We start from the raw sequence: 20,607 nt of genomic DNA on the forward strand, positions 1-20,607 counted from the left end.
CTACATATCTTTCTTCAATAAAAGACTACCAGAAACCTCTCTCTTTGACCAAGCATTTGGTTTTCTCAACACAACAAAACTCTTTCAATTCCTCCATGGTGTCTACTTCTCGAAGGCAATTTGAAGTGTTTAGGCGAGGAAGGTTGTTTCAGTGCCAGTTGATCTAATTCATGCATCTTTCTTTTATCTGACTCCATACTTTCCAACTGTTAACAGATAGTAAAGATGACCTGGTTGAAATATATGAACATGAAAAGGAGAAATTATTTTCAGGCCATATCATTCTATTATTTATTAAAGATATTAGTCTCCTTGCATTCTGTATGTTGAAGGTACCCTGGATGACTTAGATCAAGGGACCCACTGTATCATCAGCAAATATGGCTACAATACAAAGATAGGTGGAATGAGTTGTGCGGAGGAGTCTGCAGAGGGATATAGATGGGTTAGGCAGATGGGCAAAAATTTGGCAGATGGAGTGTAATGTGGAAAAATGTGAGGTTGTCCACTTGGGGAGGAGGAATAGAAAAGCAGAATATTATTTAAGTGGAGAGAGGCTGTAGAAAATGCTGCAGTACAGAGGGATCTGAGTGTCCTTGTACATGAATCACAAAGTTAGCAGGTAGGTACAGCAAGTAATTAAATGGAAATGGTAAATGGAATGTTGACCTTTATTGCAAGGGGGATGGAACATAAAAGTAGGGAATTGCAGTTGCCACAACTCTACAGGGCATTGATGAGACCACACCTGTATTGTGTACACTTTCTATCTCCTTACTTAAGGATACACTTGCACTGGAAGCAGTTCAGAGAGAGTTCCCTAGGCTGGTTCCTGGGATGTAGGGGGTTGTCTTATGAGGAAATGTTGAGCAGGTTGGGTCTATACTCATTGGAATTTAGAAGAATGAGAGGTGCTCTTATTGAAACATATAAGATTCTGAGGGGGCTTGACTGGGTAGATACTGAGAGGATGTTTGCTCTCATGGGGGAATCGAGAACTAAGAGGCACAGTTTAAAAATAAGGGGTCTCTCATTTAAGACAGAGATGAAGAGGAATTTCTTCTCTCTGAGGGTTGTTAGTCTTTGAAATTATCTTCCACAGAGGACAGTAGAAGCTGAGTCATTGAAAATATTCAAGGCTGAGTTACACAGATTTTTTGATTTTTAAAAAATTAATTCATGGGATGTGGGCTGCGCAGGTTGAGCCAGCATTTATTGCCCATCCCTAGTTGCCTTTGAGAAGTTGGTGGTGAGCTGCCTTCTTGAACCGCTGGAGTCCATGTGGTGTAGGTACACCCACAGTGCTGTTAGGAAGGGAATGCCAGGATTTTGACCCAGTAATAGTCAAGGAACAGTGATATATTTCCAAGTTAGGATGATGAGTGACTTGGAGGGGAACTTCCAGGTGGTGCTGTTCCCATCCACCTGCTGCCCTTGTCCTTCTAGATGGTAGTGGTTGTGGGTTTGGAAGGTGCTGTCTAAGGTGCCTTGGTGAATTCCTGCAATGTGTCTTGTAGATGATACACACTGCTGTTACTGTGTGTCGGTGGTGGAGGGAGTGAATGTTTGTGGGTGTGGTGCCAATCAATCGGGCTGCTCTGTCCTGGATGGTGTCAAGCTTCTTGAGTGTTGTGGGAGCTGCACTCATCTAGGCAAGTGGGGAGTATGCCATCACATGCCTGACTTGTGCCTTATAGATAATGGACAGGCTTTGGGGAGTCAGGAGGTGAGTTAGTTGTCGCAGGATTCCTAGCCTTGACCTGCTCTTGTAGCCACAGTATTTATATGGCTAGCCCAGTTCAGTTACAAGTCAATGGTAACACTCAGGATGTTGATAGTGGGATATTCAGTGATGGTAATGCAATTGGACATCAAGGGGCAATGGTTGGATTCTCTCTTGCTGGAGATGGTCGTTGCCTGACACTTGTGTGGCGCGAATGTTACTTGCCACTTGTCAGTCCAAGCTTGGATATTGTCCAGGACTTGCTGCATTTGGACATGGACTGCTTCAGTATCCGAGGAGTCGCAAATGGTGAACATTGTGCAGTCATCAGTGAACATTCCCATTTCTGACCTTATGATGGAAGGAAGGTCATTGATGAAGCAGTTGAAGATGGTTGGGCCTAGGACACTACCCTGAGAAACTCCTGCAGTGATGTCCTGGAGCTGAGATGACTGACTTCCAACAACCACAACCATCTTCCTTTGTGCTAGGCATGAGTCCAACCAGCGGAGAGTTTACCCGATTCCCATTGACACCATTTTTGCAACGGCTCCTTGATGCCACACTCAGTCAAATGCAGCCTTGATGTCAAAGGCAGTCACTCTCACCTCACCTCGAGAGCTCAGCTCTTTTGTCCATGTTTGAACTAAGGCTGTAATAAGGTCAGGAGCTAAGTGGCCCTGGCAGAACCGAAACTGGGCATCAGTGAGCAAGTTATTACCAAGCAAGTGCCTTTTGATAGCACTGCTGATGACCCCTTCCATTACTGATGATCGAGAGTAGACTGATTGGTGGGGGGGATAATGGGCCGGGTTGGATTTAGAGTCATAGAGGTCTACAGCACAGAAAAAGGCCCTTCGGCCCATCGAGTTTACGCCGGTTAAACAAGTACCTAACTATTCTAATCCCATTTTCCAGCACTAGGCCTTGTATGTCATGGTATCGCAAGTGCACATCCAAATACTTCTTAAATGTTATGAGGGTTTCTGCTTCTACCACCCTTTCAGGCAGTGAGTTCCAGATTCTCATCACCCTCTGGGTGAAAAAATTCTTCCTTACATCCCCTCTAAACCTCCTGCCCCTTAGCTTAAATCTATGCCCCCTGGTTATTGATCCCTCCACCAAGGGGAAAAGTTCCTTCCTGTCTACCCTATCTATGCCCCTCATAATTTTATACACCTCAATCATGTCCCCCCTCAATCTCCTCTGCTCCAAGGAAAATAACCTCAGCCTATCCAATCTCTCCTCATAACTAAAACTCTCCAGCCCAGGCAACATCCTGATTTGTCCTGCTGTGTGTGTACAGGACATACCTGGGCAATTTTCCACAGCCAGGTAGATGCCAGTGTTGTAGCTGTACTGGAACAGCTTGGCTAGAGGCACAGCAAGTTCTGGAGTACAAGTCTTCAGTACTATTGCCGGAATATTGTCAGGGCCCATAGTCTTTGCAGCATCCAGTGCTTTCAGCCGTTTCTTGATATCACGTGGAGTGAATCGAATTGGCTGAAGACTAGCATCTGTGATGCTGGGGACCTCTGGAGGAGGCCGAGATGGATCATCCACTCGGCACTTCTGGCTGAAGATTGTTGCAAATGCTTCAGCCTTATCTTTTGTAATGATGTCTTGGGCTCTTCCATCATTGAGGATGTGGATATTTGTGGAGCCTCCTCCTCCAGTGAGTTGTTTAATTGTTCACCATCATTCACGACTGGATGAGGCAGGACTGCAAAGCTTAGATTTGATCCCTTGGTTGTGGGATCACTTAGCCCTGTCTATCTGTGGCTGCTTATGCTGTTTCGCACACCAGTAGTCCTGTGTTACAGCTTCACCAGGCTGACAGCTCAGTTTGGTGCTGCTCCTGGTATGCCCTCCTACACTCTTCATTGAACCAGCGTTGATCCCTTGGCTTGGTGGTAAAGGTAGAGTGGGGGATATGCCAGACCATGAAGTTAGATTGTGCTCGAGTATAGTTCTGCTGCTGCTGATGGCCCACAGTGCCTCATGGATGCCCAGTCTTGAGTTGCTAGATCTGTTTGAAATCTATCCCATTTAGATTGGCAAGGGAGGCAATGGTTATGGGGGCGGAGGGGGCAGGCAGGCAAGAAAATTAGATTAAGGCTATAATCAGATCAGCCATGATCTTATTGAAAGGCAGTGCAGGCTCAATGGGCTGAATGGCCTACTCCTGTTCCTATTTATTATGATTTTAGGTCATCTTCAACAAAGCTACTAACATCAAAATGGTCTTAATGTTAATGCCAGGCCTTTGCCAGTTTCTATTCATGACCTCAGTTACATATATAGTCGTTTAGCTGATATAAATAGGTCCAGTAGCATGTTGTTTCCTGTCATTTAAATTGACAAGGGATATAATGGGATTTACTTGAATTAATAAACCCAGTATGACTGGAGCAAGACTGAGCAACATTCCACAATCGGTACAAAGTAAATCTCAAAGTAAACAATTTCAATTTTAGGGACATTTAGCAGAGCCTCTAAATTCTTTGGAGAACTGTGTGCCAGGCATTTTCAAACACAAACTAATTGTTTGAAAATTGTACCGATATCATCGCAAAGAAAATTAATATTTGTGGAATTGTGTATTTGTAGCATTCCATTCAAAAATGTTACACAGTGGCCCAGTGCCATAACACTGGTGGAACACCACCAATGTTGCAAAGGAACTGATATACTCCTGGAATTCCCTACAGCAGTGGTAGGCAACCTGCGGCTTGCGGGCCGTATGCAGCCATCAGGATTCTGGGTGTGGCCCCGTAGTATATTTTGCTGACAGTTGCCCATGCACAGGGTTGCCGGATTCTGCTGATTTCCTCCACGTTTTTTTTTCTTACCAGTATTACTAAAGTGATACGTGCACAAAACAAGGGCATGTGAATTGAGGTGCGTGTTGATTGCACACAACATTGACTGTATCCAATCAAAGTGCTGCTACGGTTCAATCGGCATGCCCAGCAAATTCTTAATCATGAGGTTCTGGTTAGTGCATATGCCTGATTTCAATCTTGCAGCCCACTAAGATGAAGGAAGGCCACTCACACAGCCCACTCAATAGCCTAGGTTGCCCTACACAGAAAGAGAAGGAAAAAGTAACATGAGGCAAGTAACTGCCCTCCTGAGCTGGTTACAAAACAACTAGCATAAATGGGGAAGACAGATAATGGGAAAAATTAATATACAAATAGGGTGGCACAATGCACTGATGTGTCAATCTGCTGGATTACAATGTAGATATAGGGCGTGTGATTTATACTTGGCAAGTTCTCATTGAAACATACGAAATAGGAGTAGGCCATTTGGCCCCTTGAGCCTGCTCCGCCATTCATTAAGATCATGGCTGATCTGTTTGTGTTTTGAATTCCACATTCCCATCTACCCCTGATAACCTTTGATTCCCTTGCCTAACAAGAATCTATCTGCCTCCATCTTAAAAATATTCAATGACCCCAACTCCGCCGCCATCTGAGGCGGAGTTCCAAAGGCAGCTTAGTCAAAGTCATCTTAGTCGTTCTATGCGCATGCAACAACATACATGTATATCTTGAATATTACTGAGAAGAGAGACATTTCTGTCGAAGCTTTTCGTCTTACATTCATCAGGGTAATTCACAAGAAATACCAATGTCAGGGAAAACAACGTATTTATACTGTATGAGAAGAAGGTGCTGATTGGTTGGCAAGTGGGCTCTGATATCATACAAACTTATGAACAGGCCCAAGGGGATCATTTTTGGCCCTGAGAAGTGCCTAGTTTACCTCAGGTTACCCTGGAAGTGCAAGGTACCTCAAAAATTTGAGCAACAGGTTAAGCTAGCTGTTTCATTCTGTTACTGTGCTGTACCAACAGAAGTGGTATTCACCACTAACAGGATGCTGCTATCAAGCCAAAAAGACATTCTTCCTATCACACAAATGAATAATGTGGTGTATGAATTTCAGTGCCAGTGTGATGCTAGGTATGTAGGCAGTACGTCCAAAAGACAGACGGATCGTATCAAACAGCATGTCCCTTCCGCTAAGATGAAAGATAATGCCACTTTCCAAAACGCGCTTCTGACATGTCTTTCTTCTTTCTTAACCGAGGTTTCCCACCCACAGTGGTTGACAGGGCCCTCAACCGTGTCCGACCCATCTCCTGCACCTCTGCCCTCACACCTTCCTCTCCCTCCCAGAACCATGATAGCGTCCCCCTTGTCCTCATGTTTCACCTCACAAGCGTCTGCTTTCAAAGGATCATCCTCCACCATTTCTGTCAATTCCAGCATGATGCTACCACCAAACACATCTTCCCTTCACCACCCCCCCCACCACCACTGTTGGCATTCCGTAGGGACCGTTCCCTCCTGGGCAGCCTGGTCCACTCATCCATCACCCCCAACACCTCATCCCCCTCCCACAGCACCTACCCATGCAGTCGCAGAAGGTGCAACACCTGCCCCTTTACCTCTTCCCTCCTCACCGTCGAAGGGCCCAAACACTCCTTTCAAGTGAAGCAGTGCTTCACTTGCATTTCCCTCAATTTGGTCTACTGCTTTCGATGCTCCCAATACGGTCTCCTCTACATCGCAGAGGCCAAACGCAGGCTGGGTGCCCGTTTGGCGGAACACCTTCGATCTGTCCGCAAGCGTGACCCAGACCTTCCTGTCACTTGCCATTTCAACACACCATCCTGCTCTCATGCTCACATGTCCGTCCTTGGCCTGTTGCAATGTTCCATTGAAGCCCAACGCAAACTGAAGGAACAGCACCTCATCTTCCGATTAGGCACTTTACATTGAGTTCTGGACTTAACATTGAGCTCAACAACTTCAGACCATGAACTCTCTCCTCCATCCTCACCCCTTTTTTTATTGCCTTTTTTCAATATTCATTTTAATTTTTAAATTTTTATTCTTTATCCACTTATTTTTATTTTATTTATTTCCATTTTTGTTCATTGTTTTATCCCTACCTCTTTTCTTATTTTCGATCTTTTTTCCCACCACCGTCCCCTCCCCCCACCCCACCCGGGCCATCTGTCACTTGTTAATGTTGTTCTTTCCAGAGTGCTTACCCTTGTCCTGCTATTACAACATTCTGCTTTCTGACCTTAATGTCACTATCAGCACCTCCTTTAGCATGTACCACTAACATTAACACCCATTTGTCCTTTTGTTCATGACATCTTTGTCAATCTTTCCTTTGTCTCCACCTATCGCTGACCTTCTGTCCAGCTTCACCTGCTCCACCCCCTTAAACAGTATAAACTTCATCACATATTTACTTCTCTTTAGCTCTGAAGAAGAGTCATTTGGACTCAAAACATTAACTCTGTCTTTCTCTCCACAGATGCTGTAAGACCTGCTAAGTTTTTCCAGCTTTTTCTGTTTATGTCCCTTCCTCTGTTCGCAACGAGCAAGGTATAGGCCATTCCCAACCAGCCTGCTTGCAGAACTCAAAAGAGTGTCCAACATTAGATGTGATTCTGCGATTGGACAACATTTGCTATATAATCCTGGCTCACAATGTGGCGCATTTGTATTTACTGGAAGCTACATATATTCATACATAGGTTCTTGCTCTTTGCAGACTGAAATAACATGTACAGATGTCACACCTGTTTCAGCTAAATAAAATAAGTGACAGTCATTTGCTGGGACATTCACCAGAGCAATGTCTTAACCAGAGTCAAGCTGCCTGGTTTAAATATCAATGCTTGGCAGTTAACTGTCAGTCACCACCCTCTGGTGCATTCTCCATGGAAGTGCCTCTACCAGAGTCCACTTGGCAACCAATCAACACTCTCTTCTCACACAATATAACTATGTTTTTTCCCTGACATTGGTATTTTCTTGTGAATTGTCTTGGTGAGCGTGAAACAAAAAGCTTCGATGTCCCCTTTTTTCAGCAATTGTCTCATGTTCTGTACTACCAAATGGCTACAAGTATATCTATTCAGCTTAGGTGCCTTTCATATATCCTCAAGCAGCTGGATCAAGTGGACACACCTCAGGAAATGTTGGAGTAAAACATGACAAAGTGAAATTAATAGAAATTGTACAGAAAGCAAATTTCACACTTACCTAGTACATCTTTCTTATCCTCTGCAACTAAGGTTTTCCATTTGAAAGGATCAGGATCACTGAAGTCAATATTAATTAAGCGATAATGTGGAGAAGTGAGATTTGTCTTAAATGTGAACACTGTCCCTTCATTGGTGACATATTCATACTCTGCATCAAAGTTATCCACTAGTTTGACCCAAGGTAGAATTCCTATGAAAACAAAACTTAGTTAATTAACCAATTTGTCTCAGAAGATGGCATTAATAAACATTATCTTACTGTATGAAACACAAGGAAGCACAGACAAGTAACAGACCATGTTAGATTCTGTTCTGTCTATTTAATGTCCTCAGGTAAAGATGGCATAGTTGGGTTTCAGAAAAATTGAAAAAAAATGCTCTGCAGACCCACCTGATGGCCAAAGCCTGTAAATGCAGCTACCTACATACAGCCTGTACCTACAGCATTCAATAGCTGTTTACAAACAAAAATTCCATTATGGAATCTCGAGATTAGAATTGACATAAAATTGTGATAAAACTAGTTTAGTTGAACAGAAAATATGTGCAAACACAATTTTTCAGAAGGTACATTTATTCATAGGCATTTCAGAGACCAAATGAGCTTCAGAAATCAAACTATAGGCAGAATACAGATGACTGCAAAATCATGAAAACATTCTTGGATTGCTTGATTAGGGCTGGAAGTTGTCAAGATGTTGCTTTGTCCAGAAAGTGTAAGTGGGACTTAATCAGGTGTCTCATTAAGTGAATCAGAGATAAGCACTGTAAATTTGCATAGATTAGAATAAATTTGGGGATAATTGCAAGAAGTTTGAATATGATTAAGAATGAAATGTGACTGAAAAGTATGGCAGGAGGATCGTCAAAGAAAGTAAAGATTATATGTAACAGGTCTTTTAATGAAAACATGTATAAAATTAAAATCAAGATTTTCTGTTGTGGCAATTTACCCACCCTTACACTTAAAACTCAAACGTAACACTAATCCCTTTAAATGAACAACACCAAGTCTGGTAATTTAGTCCTGACACCACTGGCAAAATTGTGGTGCAAATGGCTGAACTCCACCCAACAGTTTCTTTTTATACTATTCTGTCTTTTCCTTTGATTATTTTATTTCTTTCACTAGTTTTTTTATTGCTTTTAAATACTAATTTACAAGATTATAATCTATTTTGCTGCACCATCAGCACATCATCCTTATATTGCTCCCCCTAACCTACTCTCCCACAGTCATCTCAAAACTCTTGGGCCCCCTTCCCCACTTTCACTTCTATTTCCAGCCTCTACTGCTGTTTATTTCCATCTCCTTCAGCTGTGTGGCCTTCTCTATTTGCTCTTATTGATCTCACTCAGTATAAACATTTCTGTTGCCCAACTCACTCCCCCAGACTGTCCTGCAGTGCCTAATTAGGGCCCGTTGCCCATGCACTATACACTCTTCGAGGTCTGTTGCAGGTACATTATTTTCAGCTGCATTTTTTGTTAAATTTCCATTTTATATTCAGACAGGTCAATTAAAGGGTGAAGGGTCGGGGGCGGGAGTGTGAAGGCTCATCTTCACTGTTAGCCTATACCTAAGGCTGTGTCAGCTCTATAAATGCAACTTAGACTAAAATTTGAAAAACTTTCATCAAATGCAACCCTTCTAGCCAGTGATCATTCTTTTTTGCAACATTGGAAGAGAATTGGGAATTGGGTATAGATTAACTGTATAGTCCTTTTGGCAGAGATAGCAATATGTTAATGTGACACTGTAAAGAAGGGGGAAGAGCAGAAAACAACAACTTGAGTCCACCCCCAAAGTCAATGGTCTGTGATATCAGATGGATATCCACAAAGATCTTAGGTTAACAGGAATCTTGGCTTTGTCAGGGATGCCCACATCCCACGATTGAATAGATAGTAAAAAGTGTAGTTACTTGGGCAAAATGCCAATGCCCATGCACACCAAGAGTTTTTACCTTGCTGACAAAATTGGAGTTCTATATCTTCAACAAGGTCTCCATAAAGAGACAAGTAGAACTTTGTTTTCACATTTTAATCTATTTCAACAAAGACATCACTTTTGGTAGCTATACTTATGAAGGGAACAGTGTACAACATTGAGTGCTTTCAGTCATTGAGAACAGCAGTACTTGTTTTACAATAGAATATCTTTACACAAATGATAAATAAAGCATATGGTCAACAAGTTAGAAGTATTCTGGGACACTTAACTTCAAGCTCATTACGACGACAGTTGCATTAAACCAATTGTATGTGGTAGAGACTAAAACGCCAGATTTATTTACCTTTGATACCATCAGGCAACTCTTTCAGGTCACAATACCAAAGTCGGTTGACTGGATCGCAGCCCTCTCGAATTGACAGGAGAACATACTGCCCATCATCTGATACCTACACCAGGGACAATGAATGAATCATCACATGTAGAGGTGCCATTAACATCTGTTAAGTAACCCAAGTGAGCTTGTTTTAAAAAATAAGCCTTTTCCTTAAACTATTAATAAATGTCTGTTATTAAGTCAAAATAATTAACTATGACAAATTCTGACTGGCCCAAAACTATAGTTGTGTAAATAATAATTTTAAAACATATAATAAATAACCAAGAGAAAATTACATGTAAACTTGGATTTTGATAACTTTGGTTGGGTTTCACCTGAAGTCTGAAATTAACCCCATTCGATCCATTACAAAAAATTCTTTCTAGTGCTTGCAAAGATAGAATTCTTTAGTTTATACTTCTTACATGCTTATCAAATAAGTCAGTGGGAGACAGAATACTTACCTATCTGCAGTGCAATTGCAGGCCTCCATCTATTTGCGGCGAAGACCATCTACCACGTCACCAAACCTCAAACCCAATGCCAATTATCTGCCTCAGTCCATACTACCCCTTGTCCCCATTGCCTTCTTAACCAGAGTGGACATCTTGTTGCCCTTCTAACTCGCCTGCTCTGATCCTCAGTGCACTTCCTTCCCACGCTAATAGGAAACAGACTCTTCAATACACAACTGTATAATTCCTGATTGTCAAACTCCCTATCCCATCTCTAATTTGTTTATAACTACTGTAATAACAGAATCATTCAAACATAGCTGAAAACAAAGGACACTTTTCTTCCTAGCTGCTCGCTGCATTGTTCAAGAGATTAATCTTTAAATCCTGGAGAATCAACAACCCTAAACTTTTGAGCCATTATCCTACATGTTAAATAAATGCTTCTGCCTCTATTACCAGTAAATTAATAGATTCTACATTTTAAGAAATTGGGTGCCTTCACAATTTCACTTATACCTGATGTTCTGTCTATAAAGAACAAAAAACTAGCATTTATATAGTGGCTTTCATGGCCTAAGGACATCCCAAGAAACATTCTTTTGAAGTGCAGTCACTATTGTAATGTAGGTAATACGGCAGCCAATTTTCAGGCAACAAGACCCCACAAACAGCGATGTGATAAGGACTAGATAATCTGTTTTTGTTATGTTGATTAAGAGATAAATATTGGCCAAGACACTGGGGATAACTCCCCTGCTCTTCTTCAAAATAGTGCCCTGGGATCTTTTATGTCCATTTGGGAGGGCAAACAGGGCCACGGTTTAATGTCTCATTTAAAGACACTATAAAGTTAAATCATCTCCCATCCACAAGATGACAACTTTAAATAATTTGGAAAGTAACCTGATGAATATTAAACAAGTTAATCACTCTGCTTGTGGTTTAAATTCATTTGCTCGCTTCTTAGTTTTCCTCAAACTGTGCAAACATGAAATGAAATGAAACTGTAACTGCAGCAATATTAAAAAAATAAGCAACTGACCTACTTGTCAAAAATTAGGTAATTCATTTTCTATGAGCAAATTAATCAAATCTTCACAATCTATTTTTTGTTTATTTAGTTGTTACGAATATCTTGTTCATGGTTCATGTTAATATTTTAGAAGAAATATTTAGTTCTTGGAAGATTATTGTTGTGAAGGTAAAGTAACTATAATGCTGAGCTTTAGAGATTGCCAGAACACCGTATAAGAAAACTGCAGTGCAGAAGGTTACCTATGTTTGTTTAATAGAGTGAGAATAGAAGAGATGGAGCCACAAAACAGCAGTTGGGCTTACTTAGCTGGAGAAGTTAAGTCTACACTGCTTGCAAAGAAGTACAGTCCAGAAAGGTGTTTTGTTTGGGAGTTAGAGCTAAATTAGGCACAAAAAACAGTGAACTCTGAAAGGCTATGTTGTCATTGAGATGTATGGAGCTTAAGAAGGTTCAGTGGTTTTAATTTATCTGTATTTGCTGGGAGAGGGGGGTTGGCTGCATTTTGGACATGTGTGGTTCACAGAGAAGCCCTGAGAGCTGTCAGCAGGCTCCAGGCAGTTAGGGCTCAGGAGAACTCCTAGGGGGCCTGAAAGGTGACAGAACATCACTGGTTCAGTGCCAGACATTTAGGGCTCAGTTTAGTCTTGGGAGTCATTTATAATTCAGTGCAAAAATAAAAGCAAAAAACTGCGGATGCTGGAAATCCAAAACAAAAACAGAAACAGAAATACCTGGAAAAACTCAGCAGGTCTGGCAGCATTGGCGGAGGAGAGCACAGTTGACGTTTCGCGTCCTCATGACCCTTCAACAGAATTAAGTAAAAATAGGAAAGGGGTGAAACCAGCTTATATTTCACCCCTTTCCTATTTTTACTTAGTTCTGTTGAAGGGTCATGAGGACTTGAAACGTCAACTGTGCTCTCCTCCGCTGATGCTGCCAGACCTGCTGAGTTTTTCCAGGTATTTCTGTTTCTGTTTATTATTCAGTACAGGCGGGAAACTGGAGATCAGAGAAACTCAGGGGCAGTGTCAGTTTAGTGAAACTAGCAGTCTGCGAAAGAGTTGCAAGTGTACAGGTAATTAGAGGCAAGAGTGCAGCTTTGTGAATCCCGAAGAACACAGTCTCAAGAGAAGAGGCCCAACCATTGGGAGGCAAACAGTCGTTGAGGGAATTCAAAGGCTAGGTCTTCGAAAGTAAAGAGTTGAAGTTGAAATCTCTCACGAGGGAGGCAAGAGTTTTAATGAAACATTGTGACTCACACTACTCAGACATCTGGGAGCGTTTGAGAAATCTATGGGATGTATCTTGGTCGCATCTTCCATCTAATGTGCAATGTGGTGTGTTCAACCACAGTTTGCCTGTTAATTCATATTTACCTCAGGTTAATTCTGAATATTAGCGTATAAGATGGATATTGTAGATTGTTTTACTTTTCTGACTTTGTATAGTAAACTTTATTTTGTTTGTTTAAAACCGTGGGAGAATATGGCATAATTCTCTTAGTGGGTAACTGGGATTTCAAACTTAGTCAACCTTAAGCAAAAAAGTTACTTGTCCCTAACCGGATCGTAACACAGTGCTTTTCTTGAGACTCTGAGAAATCTGTGTCACAATTAATGAACTCCCACAGAATGAGATCAACAAGCAAAAAAACATTTCTGACACAGAACACTGGATCAGAGAATAAAAGTGCAGATTCTCCTGTGTACAATATTGTAAAAGATTGATTAGTGTATAAAATAAATCTAATGATGATCCTTAGCTATCCAAGGAAGGTATGTGAGGAGCCTTTTCCTCAAACAAAAGCAGCTCTTCTGATGAGGTTAGGTAGCGAATTCCAGTATGTTAACCTGGTGATGATAAACAATCAATGATAGGACTAATTCAGGATTCAGTATGACTCGATGACCTCAGAAGTCGTTGATATCCCATGTCACCGCTGCTCTTGATCCTTATGTTGGTAGAATTGCAGGAGGTGCAGTCGAACTAACCTTGGTGAGATGCTTCATTGCATCCTGTAGATTTGTACATACTACAGCTACAGTGCATCAATGGTGGAAGGGATGGATACTGAGCCCGGTGACAGAGGTGTCTATGAGGTAAGCAGGTATCTCCAAGATGGTGTCAAGTTTCTTAAGGGTTGTTGTGGCAGAGCATATATCCTGACTTCAGCCTTGTAAATAAAGAGAGGGTTTGAGGAGTTAGGAGGCGAGCCACTCACACCTCAGTTTTTAGCCTCTGCTTTGCTCCTGAAGCCATGGTGTTCATATGGTTGGTCCAGGTAAGGTTCTGATTAATCTTCTATCTTGAGATGGTAATTGGGGACACAACAATGATAGTGTCATTGAAGTTCTGGAGAAGCTGGCCAAGATGTTCCTTGTTTAAGACAATTCTTATCTGGCACAAATTTTTAACTGCTTCTTGGTAGCCTCAGTCTCTGGGGGTGCAGGGGAGATTTACCAGAATGTTCCAAAGTTGAGGGAATTTAGCTATAAGGTTAGGTTGAAGAAGTTGAGGTTATTTCTCCTTGAAGTAAAGGAGCTGAGGTGAGTTCTGATAGAGATGTACTAGATTATGACAGATTTAGATTAGGAGGGCAAAGTAAAGCTGTTCCCATTGCTTGATGGTACAAGAACTCTGGGACATAGATTTAAAGTTTTGGGAAAGAGATGCATTTATGATGCGAGGAATCAATGTGGTGAGTGGCAATGACCTGGAACTCGCTACCTAAGAGTGTGGTGGAAACAGAGGCAATAATTGATTTCAAAAAGAGATTGGATAAGCACTTGAGGTAAATAAATGTTCAGAGGTGCAGGAATAGGGCTAACTGAAATGCTTTACAGAGAGCCAGTGGACTCGATGGGCTGAATGGCCCCCTTCTGTGCCATAGGGTGGAATTTTGCCACTTCGCCTGCTGAATGGCTCGCCGCATTTTCCAGCCCCGCCCCCACTATGATGGGGCCGTAAAATTCTGCCCATAATGACTCTATAATAGCAGTGCACTAAAATTAGCAATGAGAGCCGCCAGGTTGTGGGCATGACAAGGAAATTCTAGTATCTCCTACAGCAAGAGCATCTTTGTAGACATCAAATGCAAACAGAAGTAGGCTTAGAAGCATTAACCTCACCCCCCCAACCGCCCATGATGAAATAGCTAGCCAGCATTCAATGCGTAGGGTCACAGTTGAAGAATGGATACCTGGATATGGTACTTAAAGAACAGCTATCACTGTGAACGCCAGCATGGGTCAATGTCTTCATTACATTTGAGAATACTGTACCAACAAAAAAACTTCATGTCTTTTTTCCCCTTTGAGAAAGTACTTCATTGGCTATAAAGTGCTTCGAGATGTCTGGTGGTCATGAAAAGTGCTACATAAATGCAAGTGTTTTTCAAAAAAAAAACTTTTTTCCAAGTGCCTAAAAACTAATCCAAGGCCATTTCCACAACTAAGTTTTGAATTATCAAAAGAATACAGTATTATATTTGCTCAAAAAATCCTTCTGTCAAGCACTAATAAAGGAATATGACAGCTTTTAACATAACTTCTTTATGGAGAGGTGTACTTGGGCAGGCCGGTGACAAATACTTTAGCACAGGACAACTTAGGTCATCAAATGGCACTGCACTTCAGGTCCTCTCTTCCCTCCTGTCACTGAAAAGATTAGTTCCTAACTGAGTTACTAGTGTAGCTGCGATCAAAATACAGCAAATTATAACAAAAGAGTAGTATTTAAGATGAAACTATCATTTAGCGATACCTCAGCTCCACCCATCCACTTGGGGTAATCTGGAAATTCAGCGCACAATATATCCTCAGACTGTTGAAATCCCAGTTTATGATAGTACAATTTCTGGTGAAGATTCATAGAAGTCTCAGTCCCTGGTTAAGAAAAATGACAATTATAAGACATCTGTCTTCATCATTTTCATATTTTAAGAAAAGCTTTCCTGTAAAGCATTTGGTTTATTCAAAAAAGAATAGCAAGTTGGGAATAAAAACAGAAACTATGGAACAAATCAGTCAGCATTTGTAATTAGAAATGACAGGTTATTATGCTTTGGGTATCTAAGAGATAAACATCCATTTCAGTAAGCAGAGAACCAACAGATGTACACAGTGAATTGTTATAAATACCTAATTCATGTTTCATAGTATATTTTAGAGGTAATTTTTAGTCTGGCAAGATTAAAGTTAATTGTAGAAAATGGAATAAATGTAACTAAAGCTGCTTGAGACTAGTATACTTTTAAAAGGTTAGGACCATGTTAACTTAAAGGGTTAATAGCTAGAAAAGCAAGATCATAAAAAAGCAGGTGGGCTTACTTAGCTTGAGAATTGGAGATGTGTCTACACTGCTTGCAAAGAAATTCAGCCCAGAGTGTTGTTTTGTTTTGGGAAGTAGAGCTACAATTGATTTAAAAGCAGTGAGCCCTGGAAAGCTATGTGGTTATGCAGATGGGTAGAGCTCAAGAAAATTCTAAGGTTTCAATTTATCTATGTGTTTGTTGGGGGAGTGAATGTTCTGCAGCAGGGGAAAATGGTTATACCAAAAAGGTGCTGATGTTAGCAGGCTCCAGGCAGCAAAATTATGGCTGTTAAGTTGGCTCTGTGTAGTTGGGGCTCAGGAGAAGTCCTGGCGAGCTAAGGTGGCAGAAGGTCACTGGCTCTGTTGAGATTCCTCCTCAATTGCTTCCTCCAATGGCCAAAGAACTCCTATCAGAGTCCCAGTAGGATTTTTGCCCATCAAGAGGCATCACAGAGATGAAATTCACTGCGTGGTAAATTTAAGAAAAATGCAAGGAACAGCATCAGCTACTTTTCAGAGCCTTTTCAATCTCACAAAAGTCTTCCACTGTGTGAACCACAAAGGCTTATGGAATATCCTCCTCAAATTTGGCTGCCCTCAGAAAGCAGTCATCATGTGCAGTCTACTCCACGATAACATGTAAACTGTAATCCTTACCAACAGGACCATCACAGACACAATCTCAGTGAAGACCGAGGTCAAATAAGGTTGTGTTTTTGTACCAACTCCTTCTCCTCACAGGAATACTGCACCTTGCTTCCAGCAAACTACCCACAAGTGTAGAGATAATCCACAGAACAGAAGAGAAACTGTCCAACCTACGCCACCTTCAATCCAAAATTAAAATCACTTCAGCCTCAGTCATTGAACTTCAACATGCAGATGACACATGTGCATGCTCATTCAGAAACTGAACTCCAGGTTATGGTCAGCTCCTCCTCCAAAGCATATCAGAAATTGGGCCTTTCACTAAACATCGGAAAACTAAGGTCCTCTTCCAACCAGCTCCCACAGCACAACGCTTCACCCCGATTAAGATCGAGAGAGAGATTCTGGAAAATGTGGATCATTTTTCAGATCTTTGCGCCTACTCTTCACAAAGGCAGACATAAAACAATGGAATTCATCATCACCTCTAATGTGCCAGGTCAGCCTTTGGTCAACTGAGGAAAAGAGTATTTGAGGACCAGGATTTTCAAATTAAGACTAAGGTTATGCTTTATCGGGCAGCAGTGATCACCACGCTGCTATATGCTTCGGATACTTGGACAACATACAGCATGCACCTCAGAAGCACTGGAGAAGTACCACTAGTAGTGCCTTCGCAAGATCCTCCAAATCCGGTGGCAAGAAAGGTGGTCCAACAGCAACATCATTTCCCAAGTCAACTTGCCCAGAATTGAGGGGCTAATCGCTCAAAATTGGCTCTGCTGGGCAGAACATGTTGTTCGAATGTCTGACAGCAGACTCCCTAAACAACAACTCTACTCTGAATTCGGTCATAGCATGAGGCTCCCGGGCAAACAGCAAAGCATCCTCAAAGCATCCCTGATGGTGCCCGCCGACTCATGGGAGAATATGGCTTGTGACCGACCAGAATCGAGAAGGTTGATTCGGAAAGGCAGTGGAGACAGAGACAGAGACATTGTCAGAAGCAGAGAAATGAAGTCAAAAGGTCGGAGAGAGTGCACAAACCTCCAAACAACTCATCTACCCAACCTTTCAAGCATCACTTGCCCCGCATTGGGCAGAGTCTGCAGATCACGCATTGGACTTATCAGCCATCTTAGGACCCATCAAACCAGAATGGAAGCAAGTCATCCTCAAACCTGAAGGACTGCCTAGGATGATGATGTTGGTTAGATCTATTTCAGGTTTTCAGGCAAGATAGAGACAGGGATAAAAAAGGTGGAGTGGTAATATTGCTTAAAGAAACAATTGCAGCTATGCGAAGCGATGGTATGTTAGAGGGATCATCAAATGAGGTATGTGGGTTGAAGCAAGGAACAAAAAAGGGGCAATCACATTGCTGGCAGCATAGTACCAACCTCCAAAAAGCAGGAGGGAGATGAAAAAATGTAAATTTGTAGGCAAATTTCTGTCAAATGCAAAATAATAATAGTGGGGGATTTCAGTTACCCCAATATTAACTGGTATACAGTCAGTGTAAAAGGTACAGAGGTCAAAGAATTCCTAAATTGCATTCAGGAGAACTTCTATCACCAGTATGTGACAAGCCAAGGGGGGTGTGGGGAATTCTAAATTTAGTTTTAGACAATGAAGCTGGGCAGGTAGAAAATGCATCGGTGGGAGAGCACTTTTATGGTAGTGATCATAATTCAGTTACGGTTAGAGCAATTACAGGAAAGTACAAAGATAAAATAGCAGGAAAGGTTCTAAAATTGGGGGAAGGTTAATTTTGCTAGATTGAGAAGTGAATGAGCAAAAATGGACATTATTTCTTCTTTTCTTTTTAAACCACGATACAATGTTAGCAGTCCTCCAATTCCCTGGTACCATTCCTGCAATATAATGGTCAGAGCTTCTGCAATTTCCTCTGCCTTTTTTAACAACTTGGGATATATTTCAGCTGGGCCTGGTGATTTATTAAATTTCAAAGATTTCAAGCCATTTAATACCTCCTCTCTTACAATGTTTACCCATCACACTCTTCCTTCTTAACTATAACATCATGGGCAAACTCCACCCCCTCCCACCTTCAGTGCTCCTCTATGTTGAACACCACTTCAAGGAGGAAGCAAGGGCGACGGCAAGGGTACAAAATATACTCTGGGTGGAGACATCAATGTCCATCACCAAGAGTGGCTTGATAGCACTACTGCTGACCTAAAGGACATAGCTGCTAGACTGGGTCTGCGGCAGGTGGTGAGGGAACCAACAAGAGAGAAAAACATACTTGACCACATCCTCACCATGACAGTGTCGGTAGGAGTGACCACTGCACTGTCATTGTGGAGGTGAAGTCTCGCCTTCACATTGAGGATACCCTCCACTGTGCTGTGTGGCACTACCATCGTGCTAAATGGGTTAGATTTCGAACAGATCTAGCAACTCAAGATTGGGCATCCATGAGGCACTGTGGGCCATCAACAGCAGAACTATACTCAAACACAATCTGTAACCTCATGGTCGTGCATATTCCCCACTCTACCATTACCATCAGGCCAGGGGAATTAATCTTGTTCAATGAAGATTACAGGAGAAGCACCAGGCATACCTAAAAATGAGGTGTCAACCTGGTGAAGCTATAACACAGGACTACTTGCCTGTCAAACAGCATAAGCAGCAAGTGATAGACAGAGCTAAGCGATCCCACAACCAACGAATCAGATCTAAGCTCTGCAGTCCTGCCACATCCAGTCTTGAATTGGGTGTGGACAATTAAACAACTCACTGGAAGAGGAAGTTCCACAAATATCCCCATCCTCAATGATGGGGGAGCCCAGCACATCAGTGCAAAAGGAAAGGCTGAAGCACTTGGCACTTCTGGCTGAAGATTGAAGTGAGTGGATGATCCATCTCAGCCTCCTCCTCCAGACGACCCCAGCACCACAGATGCTGGTCTTCAGTCAATTCGATTACTCCATGTGATATCAAGAAACAGATGAAGGCAATCGATAGTGCAAAGGCTATGGGCCCTGACAATATTCCGGCAAAGGTACCGAAGACTTGTACTCCAGAACTTGCCACGCCCCTAGCCAAGCTGTTACAGTACATCTACAACACCGTATCTCACCGGTGCGGTGAGGGGCCGGGAGGGAGGAGGACCTCCTCCTGGACCTGGCCAAGTTGGCCATTAACAGGTCCAGGCAGCGGGCGATCAAAGGAGTTGTCCGACCCGGCTGTCTGCCCCTCTTCTGCAGCTGGGTATCCCTGGAGTGAGAGCACGTGGTGTCCACCGGCACCGTGGAGGCCTTCCTTGCTCGGTGGGCACCTCCAGGACTGGGGTGTTTTATCAAACCCCTTATTCACATTTTGAGTTAATGTTGGTAAGTTTCCTTTAAACTTTGTCTTTTGTTTTTGCAGTTTCCCTTTAAGAGGCTGCCTTTTAATTTGTCCTTTGATTTGTTAATTTAGTTTTGACTCAAAAGAGTTACAACGCTGCAGCTACCCGGCTATGTTGAAGATTGCCCAGGCGTGTCCTGTACACAAAAAGCAGGACAAATCCAACCCGGCCAATCACTACCCCATCAATCTGCTCTCAATCATCAGTAAAGTAACGGAAGGGGTCATCAACAATGCTATCAAGTGGCACTTACTTAGCAATAACCCGCTCATTTACACCCAGTTTCGGTTCTGCCAGGGCCACTCAGCTCCTGAACTCATTACAGCCTTGGTTCAAACATGGACAAAAGAGCTGAATTCCTGAGGTAAGGTGAGAGTGACTGCCCTTGACATCAAGGCCACATTTGACTGAGTGTGGCACCAGGGGGCTCTAGCAAAAATGGAGCCAATGGGAATTGGGGGGAGAAAACTCTCCAATGGTTGGAGTCATGTCTAACACAAAGGAAGATGGTTGTGGTTGTTGAAGGTCAGTCATCTCAGCTCCAGGACATCACTGCAGGAGTTCCTCAGCCCAACCATCTTTAGCTGCTTCAGCAATGACCTTTTTTCCATCATAAGGTCAGAAGTAGGGATGTTCT

The 20,607-nt window shown here is 42.3% G+C and overlaps 1 protein-coding gene across 2 annotated transcripts in view; it reads right to left on the reverse strand.

The window, feature by feature from the left end:
* Positions 1–20,607, reverse strand: part of LOC144680932 (prolyl endopeptidase-like) — a 130,697-nt gene that overhangs the window by 81,426 nt on the left and 28,664 nt on the right. For both annotated transcript variants that reach the window (XR_013576648.1, XM_078542491.1), the window contains exons 6-8: positions 15,395–15,516; positions 10,103–10,208; positions 7,804–7,995 (exon numbers count right to left, since the gene is read on the reverse strand). Coding sequence is in view for 1 of the 2 variants with exons in the window: in XM_078542491.1 (XP_078398617.1) it covers positions 7,804–7,995; positions 10,103–10,208; positions 15,395–15,516 (420 nt within the window). In the remaining variant the exon portion in view is untranslated. The remainder of the gene's footprint in view (positions 1–7,803; positions 7,996–10,102; positions 10,209–15,394; positions 15,517–20,607) is intronic.

Source organism: Cetorhinus maximus, chromosome 5 (assembly GCF_964194155.1).
Source record: "Cetorhinus maximus chromosome 5, sCetMax3.hap1.1, whole genome shotgun sequence".
NCBI classification, from domain to species: Eukaryota; Metazoa; Chordata; class Chondrichthyes; order Lamniformes; family Cetorhinidae; genus Cetorhinus; species Cetorhinus maximus.